Below are 12,873 nucleotides of genomic sequence, written 5' to 3'. Positions count from 1 at the left end.
ACTTTTAAAGGCCTGCTGAAAATTCTTCTATTCCACCAGGCCTGTGTGTGCAATTAAGAGTACATTTCCCACAATGGCCTAATGTTGTTTGTTTTTATGTTTTTTTCCCCTATAAACTTGTTTTTAACTTTTGCGATTTTATTGTCTGGCTTTATGCAAACCGCCATAAGCCGCTGTGATATATTTTTATGATACAGCAGTATACAAATATTGTTATACAGTGGTACCTCAGGTTACATACGCTTCAGGTTACATACGCTTCAAGTTACAGACTCCGCTAACCCAGAAATAGTGCTTCAGGTTAAGAACTTAGCTTCAGGATGAGAACAGAAATTGTGCGCAGTTGCAGCAGGAGGCCCCATTAGCTAAAGTGCTGCTTCAGGTTAAGAACAGTTTCAGGTTAAGAACGGACCTCCGGAACGAATTAAGCACTTAACCTGAGGTACCACTGTAAATGATAAATAAATAACCATTGTAACTAAAATGGATACATTTGGATCCTTTGAGGGTTTGGTTATTTCTGAATGTTTATGGGATACAATGTTCACCTCTCTGCAGTCATGTAGGTCACATTGTTGTCATCATGAAAACAGGCTTTCTAAACTACCCCCAGTTTTGATTTGATTGCTAGAATCTGCTGTACCCTGCTTAGTACCCCCATAAAACATTTCTGCAAATTTCTAAAATCGAAAGAGCACTTTGCCAATAGCAGACTGGGACACAATGCCTGTCCTCAAGTCGTGTGTGTGTGTGTGTGTGTGTGTGTGTGTAACGCAGCAATTAAAACATGCAGTGCAATGATACAACTCCTCTCTCAATATCATACTACCAGATACCACATCATTTTCTATGCCCCTTGAGTTAATCAGTGTCTAGTATTTACCTGGAGATTAAGAAGCCTCCAAATTAGACATAGACGAAAGCGACTTCCATAACAACTAAGCAGCCAATTGTCATTTGAAATTTGATTGCTAGATCTTTTCTGAATGCATACAGAGTTGTGGCCATTTTTACAAGCAAGCAAAATTTGACTACAGCAAAAGAGGGTGGAGGGGGGCAGGGACGGAATAAGACAATTGAAAGCATTGGCTCACAGCTCTCCCAACATGTTGCAACCTATTCTGCTACTTTGAACCATCTGAGCCAATTTTTCTCCAACTTTAGGAGGAAAACCCCACAGACCGAAAAGTTAGAAACTCTCCCCTCCCCCCCCCACACACATACAGCATCAAAAATCAGGAACTCACATGGAAAGACCTGATAGGTTTCTTCTGCAATAGGCTCCGCTGATCATCCCTGGAATGCAGGGATTAGAGAATGGTGCTTTGCCGGCTGACAGCCTCGGAGGGAGCAGCTGAAGGAATGAGCAGGGTGTGGAAGGAGGGAGCAAAAATGTTCCTCTTGCCTTCAGGCAGCCAGAGAAGATATTGGCTGCTTTCGCTCCCTCCCCTGTCAGCTAACTGCTCTGGAACGACCCTTTGGTGTATTATATGGCAGCTTCGATTGTGCCCTCTGTTCTACTGACTCTCTAGCCCGAATCCTCCAACCACTTAGTCCCCTCTGCACTGTGATCACATGATCCCAAGCTGCCCCCACCCCCCAGCACTACCTTTACTGCATTCTCTCTAATAGAGCCCCATTTGCAAAGCTCAGGCCCATTCTTTTGCAAACACTGGAAAGGATCCTACAGGTTTCTCCCAGCTGCTCCGCTGTGATGTCACCGGTAAGCAGATACCGGTCTGCTGCATAGAGGTTTCTTCGGTTTGGGTTTGCCTGCAGCCAGCACTGAGCTGCTGGGACGTGAAACACAATGCAAAGGTGTTTGTTTACTTGCAAATGCACTGTTTGCAGCAGGAGCCGCATTCCAGGTAAGTCAGCATGTGTGTTAACAGCAGGGCTTCAGGTCAAAAGCCTGTCTGAACAGCAAACACGCAGAAGCACAAGGCCCGTGGCATCTTAAAAACAATTTTTTTTCTTGTGAAAGGAGCTTTTGTGGGACACAGATGTGTAAGATACTTTTTTCAGTTATGCATGGTTATAGATTGAATTAAGGATAAGCAAATCTGGCAATTTCAGTTTCTCCTTTTCCATTCTCAAGTTCATTTTTCCACATTTCTGTATCAGTTTGTAGGGGGTTTTCTTCTTCTTTTTTATAACCCTCATGGAAATTCACCAATAAATGTCTGCTAATATTTTGCATGCAATTTTGCCTAATATTATGTTGCACCAAGGCGATAGTTATGTCACGGCAAGCATTTTGTTTTGCCAAACAGAGCAATGCTCTCTTCTTCACCCTCTGGGTTCTCCCAACCCCCTCACAGAGCTGATTTTGGGGGCAAGGGAGCCTGTGAGGGGTGGGCAGAGCAGGGGGGAAGACCTGTTGCACAAACTTAAGTCCTTGCACTGGGCTTCCATGGACGGGACTTATTAGTTGGGTGGTTCCCAATTGGTGGTCCAGGAATGCAGGTGGCGCTGTGGGTTAAACCACAGAGCCTAGGACTTGCCGATCAGAAGGTCGGCGTTTCGAATCGCCACGATGGGGTGAGCTCCTGTTGCTCAGTCCCAGCTCCTGCCAACCTAGCAGTTCGAAAGCAAGTCAAAGTGCAAGTAGATAAATAGGTACCCCTCCAGCGGGAAGGTAAACAGTGTTTCCGTGCGCTGCTCTGGTTCGCCAGAAGTGGCTTAGTCATGCTGCCCACATGACCCAGAAGCTGTACGCCAGCTCCCTCAGCCAATAAAGCGAGATGAGCGCTGTGACCCCAGAGTTGGCCACGACTGGACCTAATGGTCAGGGGTCCCTTTACCTTTGAATTGGTGGTCCACAGACCCCAAGGAGTCTGTAACCCACACAGGGCACAATTCACACAACAAAAACTACCATAGACATACCAAATTTTCAAAAGCAGGTTTGTGGCTTGGCTTTTGAAATATAAGGGGTGTTCAGGATTTGACTAATCGGGAACCACTGCATTTCAGTTTTAGAGAACATTCCCCAGCTTACTTGAAGATGCTGAGGGCTGAAATTGGCACCTTCTGCATGCAAAGAATATTCTCTACTCCTGCTATGCCCCTTCAGAAAGTGTCAGGAATACTTTTCTAGCTCTGATTTTGATCTGAACTGCAGAAGAATTTAGAATAAATGGCCTTGGCCCAGTATACCTGAAGGAGCGTCTCCACCCCCATCGTTCTGCCCGGACACTGAGATCCAACGCCAATGACCTTCTGGCGGTTCCCTCGCTGCGAGAAGCCAAGTTATAGGGAACCAGATAGAGGGCCTTCTCGGTAGTAGCACCCGCCCTGTGGAACGCCCTCCCACCAGATGTCAAAGAGATAAACAACTATCTGACGTTTAGAAGACATCTGAAGGCAGCCCTGTTTAGGGAGGTTTTTAATGACTGATGTTTTAATGCATTTTTTATCTTTGTTGGAAGCTGCCCAGAGTGGCTGTGGAAACCCAGCCAGAAGGGCGGGGTATAAATAATAAATTATTATTATTAGAATTTGAAAGCTCATCATTCATGTGAGACTGATTTTACAAGCCCAAAGGTTCACATCTGAGCACCTCTTCGTTGGCATGTCCAGTTCGACCCTCTATGGAAATGAGGATTTTCCAGGAGCTAAGTTACAACTTAAATATAGTTTTGCCCCAAGGGAACTTGACATAGTTCTTTATGGTGAGATGCAGAACTTACATACGTACATCATTTCATTTGTCTGCTGCCTTGCCGTAGTTCAAAACATGCTCAAGGCAGCTTACAACATGAAACAAAAATCACATAATTACAAACATAACAAAAGTAGTCATAAACAATGAAATATCAAAGAGTACACAATCAAATTGAATAATTTCTACATAGATCATAATAAGATCTAAAATATATTTTTTTAAAAAACAGCAACAACTGCCCAGCAACAAAATCCACTAAATACCCCCGCCCCAGAAACTGTTAATCAACTTCAGTTTTTGTAGTTGGAGTCAGTCCAGGCCCCACCCTCCCAGGTCTGGGGGAAATGACCTGCAAGGCAGAGAGCAGGTCTTCCAGGAATCGCAGCCAATATGGTCTCTTGAACTCAGAGTCTTGTCCTGTTTGAGGGAATGGCCCCTTTTGCCTTTCTAAGAAAGCTATCGGGTTGGGTATGTTCCACCAGTGTCATTAAGAGTCGGCACACTCAACAAATGATCTGCAATAGTAGTTATGCAACATAATGTCAGGTGGTACCTCGCAAGACGAATGCCTCGCAAGACGAAAAACTCACAAGACAAAGGAGTTTGTTTTTTGAGTTGCTTCGCAAGACGAATTTCCCTATGGGCTTGCTTTGCAAGACGAAAATGTCTTGCGCCTTTTTCTTAAAACCGTCAATGCATTCCTATGGGAAACCGTCAATGCATTTCCTATGGGAAACCGTGCTTCGCAAGATGAAAAATTCACAAGACGAAAAAACTCGCAGAACGAATTAATTTCGTCTTGCGAGGCACCACTGTACAGCAGAGACTGTGCCTTGATTTCATACACATGCAAGTTATGTTTCCTCTTTTAAAACGAAATGGGAACACTCTGTCTGCATGTATTAGCAGGCAGCATGAATGTCCACCCAACAAATGTTTGGCAGCGTCAAAGGTGGCAGAACCAATCACCTTCTAAAAGGGGAGGGCGGGCCTAGATTTAATCTCCTGGCTTTACCTTCAGCAGCGAGGGGCAGCAGATAGCATCAAGCATCTGTCTCGCGCTGTATATGAAGCCTTGCTCCAGAGATGGGAACTGTGCCAATAACCCTGGTATTACATAGAGGAATTCAGGAAAGGGAATAGCATAAAAGCCTCACCTTTTTTTTTGCATGCGCAACTCAAAGTCTAAACAGGGGGACCTGAGCACCAGCCGCTCTTTCTAGATCAGGACAAGATTTTCACACTGAATATGGCTAAATGGCTTTAATTTATTTTTAAAACCTGAAAGTTGGCTGATGTAAAAGGGAAACTTTTGCTTTCATTGGCATTTATTTGTACATCTGCAGCCCCATTTCTCCTTCAACAATTTCTCCAAATGAACATGTGTGTAGCGACATTTCACGTCTGAATTCGAACTCAGTCCCCACATGCTTTCACAGGGTCTGTTGGAGAAGAAAAGATGCAAAGTGCCAGGAATCTCAAATATCGTAGCTTACTAGATAAACATGTTGTTTTTAAAGAAAAGGTTGTTATTTTCACCTCCTGGTAAACATAGTATTTATCCTCCGTTGAACTTTACACTGAAGATGGAAGGGGGAAATAGATACAAATACAACTGCCTTATTTCAGAGATGCCAGCTTCTTTGAGAAACACACAAACTCCAGCCATGTACCACTTCTCAGAAAACAGCCTTATCTGCCAAAGGCTCCACAAAGCTATTGGCGCTGTGCAGGAAAAAGAAATGTGTTTGTTGTTAAAAATCCAGCATAATGACATTAACATCTGCTCATTGTTTAAATAATAATATTAACTCTTCACTACCTGGGAAAGTCAAGATTGTCACAACTTTTTGTTGCTGTTGCAGATTACGCGGGAACTCTGCCTTTATAACATACATTGCTAACCCAGCCTTCTGTATTGAGTCCCATTCAAATGCTTTCTTTTTAAAGAGAGCTTTCTTTAGCCCTTTAATTCTGGGCATTGCAAGGAGCGGCAGATTCTCATCTGGTTAATTAAACAGGGAATAGGCAGCAGGAGCAGCGGCAAGGGAAAGCACCTGCATATTCAAAGCTATTGGAAGCAATTTGAGGTTCAGTGGCAATTACAATCCCATTTCAATCCCATTTAATTTGTGAGCTAAACTGCATGCTATATGGGAGATCTCTGAATAGAACACCAGAGTTTTCTTTTTTTGAGGAAATATTGCTATGGAGAGCTGATCAGCGAAACAGCAAAAAAAAACAACACCTTGTTGTTTTTTATGGAGGGAGGGAAATAGAACTACAGTGGTACCTCGGGTTAAGTACTTAATTCGTTCTGGAGGTCTGTTCTTAACCTGAAACTGTTCTTAACCTGAAGCACCGCTTTAGCTAATGGGGCCTCCTGCGGCTGCTGCGCCGCCGAAGGACGATTTCTGTTCTCATCCTGAAGCAAAGTTCTTAACCTGAGGTACTATTTCTGGGTTAGCGGAGTCTGTAACCTGAAGCGTATGTAACCTGAAGTGTATGTAACCCGAGGTACCTCTGTACATGCTACTGACCAGCCTTGCCTGGTATAGAAGCAGAATAGTAAGGTTGGAAGGGACCCCTAGAGCAATCTAGTCCAACCCCCTGCAAGGCATAGAAGGCATAGATGGTAGAGGCACAGACAACAGAGAGTTCTTGGCAGGCAAATAAGCAGATTGATAGAAGCACGGGCAGATCTCTCCATTCCTCATATGTCATTTAGTTACCATGCTGGCTCTGAGGAAGGGAAACCCTTTGTTCCACAGACAGCACAGAAACACAGAAGACTGGCTTTCTCCCTCCTCAACAAGACTGATCAGTCGAGGGCAATGTTTTCACTAGAGGTTAGTGGCCTGTATGTCTATGCTAGATTGGGGGGGGGGGGTCCCTGGAAAGGATGACTACCGTATTTTTCACTCTATAAGTCGCACCAGACCACAAGACGCACCTAGTTTTGGAGGAGGAAAACAAGAAAAAAAATATTCTGAATCTCAGAAGCCAGAACAGCAAGAGGGATCACTGCATAGTGAAAGCAGCAATCCCTCTTGTTGTTCTGGCTTCTGGGATAGCTGTGCAGCCTGCATTCGCTCCATAAGATGCACACACATTTCCCCTTACCTTTTAGGAGGGAAAAAGTGAGTCTTATAGAGCAAAAAATACGGTACATAAGTATCTCCATGCTTGTATTCCATATCAACCACCCTGGTCTCTTGGGGTATCTAAAGGAGGTCTGCTCCATGTCCTTTCAGTGTATAAAGGGAAATCTGCCAAAAGTATGGGACAGGGCTTTTTTAGTGCTGGCCCCAATTCCATTAAAAGATTGCCCTGTGGAAGCCCATAACAAGGAAGTAGGCTTCCTTGTTTCCTGCCTTCCACCAGCAGATCAAAAATGGATGCATCTCCTTTAGTGGAGGTATATCAGTGCAGCTTGGCCACTGTTTTAAAACATAAAGTTGAAGCCATCAAGCAAAAACATTACAGCCCATGAGCTTTGATTACTGCCTTGGAACAGATTACCAGGTTTTTACTTATGGTTGCTGCTTTTATTGGTTCACATTCTTCATTTTAAGATTGTTGCTGAATAGTGTTAACTCTCTGTATGCGGTTTCGGGTGGTTTTATTGCGAAAGTGACTTATAAATGTTGAATGCAACTAAAATCTGAAGGGCAAAGTGGAATTTAATCCGAAGTACAGGCTTTCACTCAGTTACTGGTACACAATGTTTAGGACATTAACGGTTGTTAAACACCTGAAGAAATATCTAGATAGGTTTCACGTGAACAGTCTATGTACCTGTTATTATAAATTTTTTTTTAAACTCTCCCTTCTTCCAAAACATAAGAGCCTCATAGAACATAATGGAGCCCTGTTCTATCAGAACAGCATTCCACTAGAGATTTCAGAAAATGGAGTTTTCCATAATTTTTGCCTTCTGGCAGCTCTCCTTTATAAGAAAGGAGTAGCAAGATATCATATCGGCTCCCTCTCTCACTGCAAACTGAAACTTGATTAGAAAACCACATTTCCCAAGACCAACTTCCATGTCGGCAGTCCACAAAGTGATGCAAAATCCAGCAACAAAGGAACATAATATTTTATAAACCTGTGACAGAAAGGAAGACTATTTCCATCCAAGTGTTTCCTTGAGTTGTTTTTACTGCTGTACCGTTGGTGGTGGGGCACATTATACAAAGCCTAGAACAATGATCTCCTTGTCATGTCTGGAGGCCAGTTAATTTAGAAGGCTTCCAACAATGTAGTATAGAGCCACACTCCTTTACCAGAGCTATATCAATACAGCATAGAGATACTGGTTTTAAAATCATTAAGTGGAAGCCGTTGGGTGAAATCAAAGGTTATTACAATGAGCGGCAGCCTGAAGCATCCCTCAAGAAATACTGTAGCTTACACGTCCAGATCCCATGTGGTGGAAAGGATGGGGAACCGGTGGCCCTCCAGATGTTGTGGAACTATTCATTCATTCATTCATTCATTCCCCAGCCACTCTGGGCAGCTTTCAACAAAATATTAAAATACAGTAATGCATCAAACATTAAAAGCTTCCCTAAACAGGGGCTGCCTTCAGATGTCTTCTAAAAGTCTGGTAGTTGTTGTTCTTTTCAATTTCTGGTGGGAAGGCGTTCCACAGGGCAGGTGCCACTACCGAGAAGGCCCTCTGCCTGGTTCCCTGTAACTTGGCTTTATTATTTCCTTATTCCTGGCCATGCTAGCTAGGGCTGACGGAAGCCGAGTTTGTTATGGGTGCTATTAGAAAACCCCAACACCATTCCCAGAGCTACAATTCCCAGAGTGGTTTAACCATCAACCCCTCTTCACAGGAAACTCTGGAAACCGTAGCTCTGGGAGGGGAATAGTGATCGCCTAACAACTCTCAGCACCGTTAACAAAACACAGCCTCCCATAATTCTTTGGGGAAGCCATCACTGTTTGAAGTGGCATCACAGCACGATAAATGTATGGTTGAGCAGGACCCAGCTGCTTGGCTTCTCAGTCTATGACACCAGAAAACAGCAGGAAGAGCTGCCTGCATAATGCTGGTTCCATATGGATTTCTGCTCCTGTATTAGGTTTGAGCATGTTTTTATTCCGAGGGTCTTTTCTAATCTTTGACAGCTTCTCAGGGCTACGGTGATATAACAATGCTTCTTTGATGCAGCCTGGATAGCTCAGTTGGTTGTGTGGTGCTGGTGATGTCCAGTGTTGCAGGATCAATCCCTGTATGGGGCAGCTGCATATTCCTGCATGGCAGGGGGTTGGAATAGATTATCCTCAGGGGCCCTTCCAGCCTTATGAGTCTATAATTTCCTTAAGTATTCAAAATAAGCAAATGAATAGTATCTTCAGGAGGGGAACAGAATCTGCCTTGAAATACAGGCACACCTCGGGTTACAGACGCTTTGGGTTGTGTGTTTTCGGGTTGCGCACCACACTGAACCCAGACGTACCGGAATGGGTTACTTCTGGGTTTCGGTGCATGTGCAGAAGCGCTAAATCATGCTTTGCGCATGCGCAGAAGCGCCGAATCATGACCCGCGCTGCAGGTTGCGAACGCTGCGGGTTGCAAATGTGCCTCCCACACGAATCACATTCACAACCTGAGCATCCACTGTATATTTTTTCCAGGGAGCTGCCAGACTATCACAGTTTGCACCAATCTCTCCCATGTTTGGGTGCAGGTATATTTTTATTATTCTTTCAACTGATTAATCACTTGTTAACCTAAAAGGTCTCCAGGTGGCTTACGTAAACATTTATTTATTACCAGTGGCGTAGCGTGGGGGGTGCGGGGGGGCCGGCCGCACCGGGTGCAACATCTGGGGGTTAGGGGGCGCAAATCCACGGGTTAGGGGGCGCAAATCCACGGGTTAGGGGGTGCAAATTACTTGCCTTGCCCCGGGTGCTGACAACCCACGCTACGCCACTGTTTATTACTACATTTCTATCGTACCTTTCCTCCAAGGTGGGATACATGGTTCTCCACCCTCTCCCTTTTACCCTCACAGCAACCCTGTGGGGTAGGTTAGGTTGAGGGATGAGGGATAGTGGCAGGCCCAAGGTCACCCAGTGATGGCTGAGAAGGGATTTGAACTGCAGCCTCAAGGCCCTGAGCCCAACACTCTTCACCACCACTGCATATCTGACTCTCAACACAAATGCATTTCCCTTTGTGAAGTAAGAATGTACCTTCATATCCCACAAAGGAAGTGGATACACTGCAGTAAAAAAGCAATAGCTAAGCAGAGCTCTTGCACAGTAAATCCACTCAAGAAGAAGAGGAGGAGGTTAAGGGGTGATAGGATAGCCGTGTTCAAATATATAAAAGGATGTCACATAGAGGAGGGAGAAAGGTTGTTTTCTGCTGCTCCAGAGAAGCGGACACGGAGAAATGGATCCAAACTACAAGAAAGAAGATTCCACCTAAACATTAGGAAGAACTTCCTGACAGTAAGAGCTGTTCGACCGTGGAATTTGCTGCCAAGGAGTGTGGTGGAGTCTCCTTCTTTGGAGGTCTTTAAGCAGAGGCTTGACAAGCATATGTCAGGAGTGCTCTGATGGTGTTTCCTGCTTGGCAGGGGGTTGGACTCAATGGCCCTTGTGGTCTCTTCCAACTCTAGGATTCTATAATTCTGTGATTCTATGATTCTAAGAAAACTTTATGCAATAAGAAAAGTCAAAGAAAACTCCAGCCGAGAGTGCACAGTACTTGAGAGAGACGTAATATGACCGCCATGCAATTTTTGTGAAAGCAAATCAAGGCAATTGTTGCTTCGATATAGACTTCACCTGGAAGCAGACAGTGTTAGGTCATACTGGCAAGCTTTTATTTTAATTTTTTTACAAGTGGCATCTATGTGACAAAGCTCCCTGCCAACAGACCTGTGTACTGTTTTGTTTTTATTTTATTTTTTAAAAAAGCTTTCTCTCTTGGGCTATTTTTAGCTGCTGTGGCATTTTGAATCTTCTGGCAGCTGGATTTTTTAAAAAGTGCTTTTGCTGCTGCTGTCTATTATGGGAACAATCCAGTAAAATTAAGCACTTTTAAAGTTCAAATGCTTCTCACTGAGAGAAATGTAAAATAACGTTTAACTCTGTCGGCGAAATTAATGGGACTTAAAAAGTGTTTGACTTGGCTGGATCGTGTCTAATGTTGTGCTTCGCTTTAGTGTTATTTTGATAGGAATTTTATCTTCAGTTTGCATTTTATACTGTAACTCACACTAAATGCAGTGTAGGAAAAAAGCAATTTGCCGTATTCATATGCAAACAAAAAATAAACAAAACAGCAGTCATGATGCAATCGTGCTTGGCTATTTGCACCCTCAGACTTGAAGCAGACACTGCAGCAGATACATGGTGGTTTTGAAGACAACAGCCTCGACTCTCTGACTCTCCTCCCTCTAATTCCTTGTGTTTCAAAACGTGGAATATGACACTCAACTACACTGCATGCACAACACTGCTGCACGCAGTCCACCACTTGTTGCAGGGTGTGCAGACATCATGACACATACATCAAACTCTAGCATGGTTTAGTGACTACAGCAGCTTTCTCCACCCTATTGCCCTCCATAGGTTATTGGACTACAACTCCCATTAGCCTTGACCATTGGACATGCTGGCTAGGGCTCATGCAAGTTCAAGTTCAAAGGAGGGAGGGAGGATGGACATCGGGTTCAAATCCCTGTTTAGTAATGATCTTGGGCCAGTTGCTCTCTCTGAGCCTAGCTTACTTAACAGGGTTGATAAAATGGGTTGGGGAAGAGAATTCTGTACACTATGCTGACGATGGGGAGAAAATTCAACTCAGCTCGCATTCAAAGGCGAATTTACTGAATGCATCTTTTCTGACACAACACACAAATCGAAACACTGCCATCCTTCAAAATTCACCCTTCTACAAATTTTGCAATGTTGTCCTCCAGCAAAGCAATGCATACAAAAATAGGTATGCAGTGGTACCTTGGTTTTCGAACATAATCCATTCCGGAAGACCGTTTGAATTCCGAAACGTTCTAAAACCAAAAACTCAAAATGGAAACCTCAGAATGGAAACCTTAATACGGAAGCTGCATGGCATGTTCGACTTCTGAGGCTTGTTCTAAAACCAAAGCATTTATTTCCGGGTTTATGATGTTAAAAAACTGAAACGCTCGTCAACAGAGACGTTCAAAAACTGAGGTACCACTGTACTAGAGTAAAGTGTGCAGATAAATGCATATGATAGTGAAAGTAACATCCAAAATGCCTTATATCCTGGGAAAATGCTTTGCATAAAGGTTCGTATTAGGAAAGATTGCATACAAAAATGTGTATGTTAGGAGAAATTTGCACCAAAATGCTGATAAACGTCAATGCATCCTTTAAAAATACAGTAATAATAAATGGCAAATGGATGTGGAAATGAGGAGTGTCAAATGTTAAGATTAGGAAAATGAGAATTAAAGAGAAACTGAAACCGGCAGTTCCACCCATCTCCATAGCCTGGCGCATCATCACTCCAGTGAAAGTAAAATAGTGGCAGGTTGACATATTTGCCCATCCTTGCACTGCACTGACCTTCTTGGGAGGGATAAAAATGAAATTGATAAATTTTGCATTGCTTGATGTTACCAAGGAGAGAAGAATGAGACACAGGACTGCTGTTCTTGGCAACAGCCTTCATGCATCTGCCCTAACGTCTAGTTCCAGCCTCATTAACCAGGTCAGGATCAACTCTGCCAACCTAAGTACATATGAAACAGATCTGCGCAGAGAGCTCCAGCATAAATACCACAGTCTGTTTGGGTGGATACATTTGTCTGTTTTTCTTAAGATGTTCCCACACACCAAAAATATACCAATTTTACACAGAAGGAAAAGGATTCTGGAGTCTGAGTTTTATCAGAGAAAGAGAAATGTCCTTTGTTTCAGACAACATGTTGCTTCTATAAAGGCATTTTGATAACATGATTGTTATTAAATGATAAAAAAAATGAGCAGATCTAAAAATAATAGGATGATTTCACCATTCAAAACCAAAGCCCACTCTTCATGGAGTGGAATGAATTGCCAAGTCAGTTTTGCACCCTTTGCAAAACTCGTAAGGTTTGCTAGTTCTGCTACTTGAATATAGGTAGTCAGTGCTTTTTTTCTAAAAAAAAAAATGTTTAGGGGTACTCTCATTTTCCTACTCATATTGA

General features: G+C 43.4%; 1 protein-coding gene across 27 annotated transcripts in view; it reads right to left on the bottom strand.

Moving 5' to 3' along the window:
• The window catches only part of CALD1 (caldesmon 1), a 201,184-nt gene that overhangs the window by 58,997 nt on the left and 129,314 nt on the right, over positions 1 to 12,873 (bottom strand). For 2 of the 27 annotated variants that reach the window (XM_083401951.1, XM_083401952.1), the window contains exon 1: positions 1,248 to 1,471. The exons of 23 other annotated variants lie outside the window; for them this stretch is intronic. In XM_083401951.1, coding sequence (XP_083258077.1) covers positions 1,248 to 1,294 — 47 coding nt within the window. In that variant the 5' untranslated portion in view covers positions 1,295 to 1,471. Of the gene's footprint in view, positions 1 to 1,247; positions 1,563 to 12,873 lie in introns of those variants that run through there. 2 more of the 27 variants (XM_083401936.1, XM_083401950.1) reach the window with 2 other exon arrangements.

This window comes from Podarcis tiliguerta, assembly GCF_965153285.1.
Source record: "Podarcis tiliguerta genome assembly, chromosome: 10".
NCBI lineage: Eukaryota > Metazoa > Chordata > Lepidosauria > Squamata > Lacertidae > Podarcis > Podarcis tiliguerta.
Note: the sequence above shows the minus strand (reverse complement) of the source record. Positions and strands in the feature narration are given on the sequence as shown.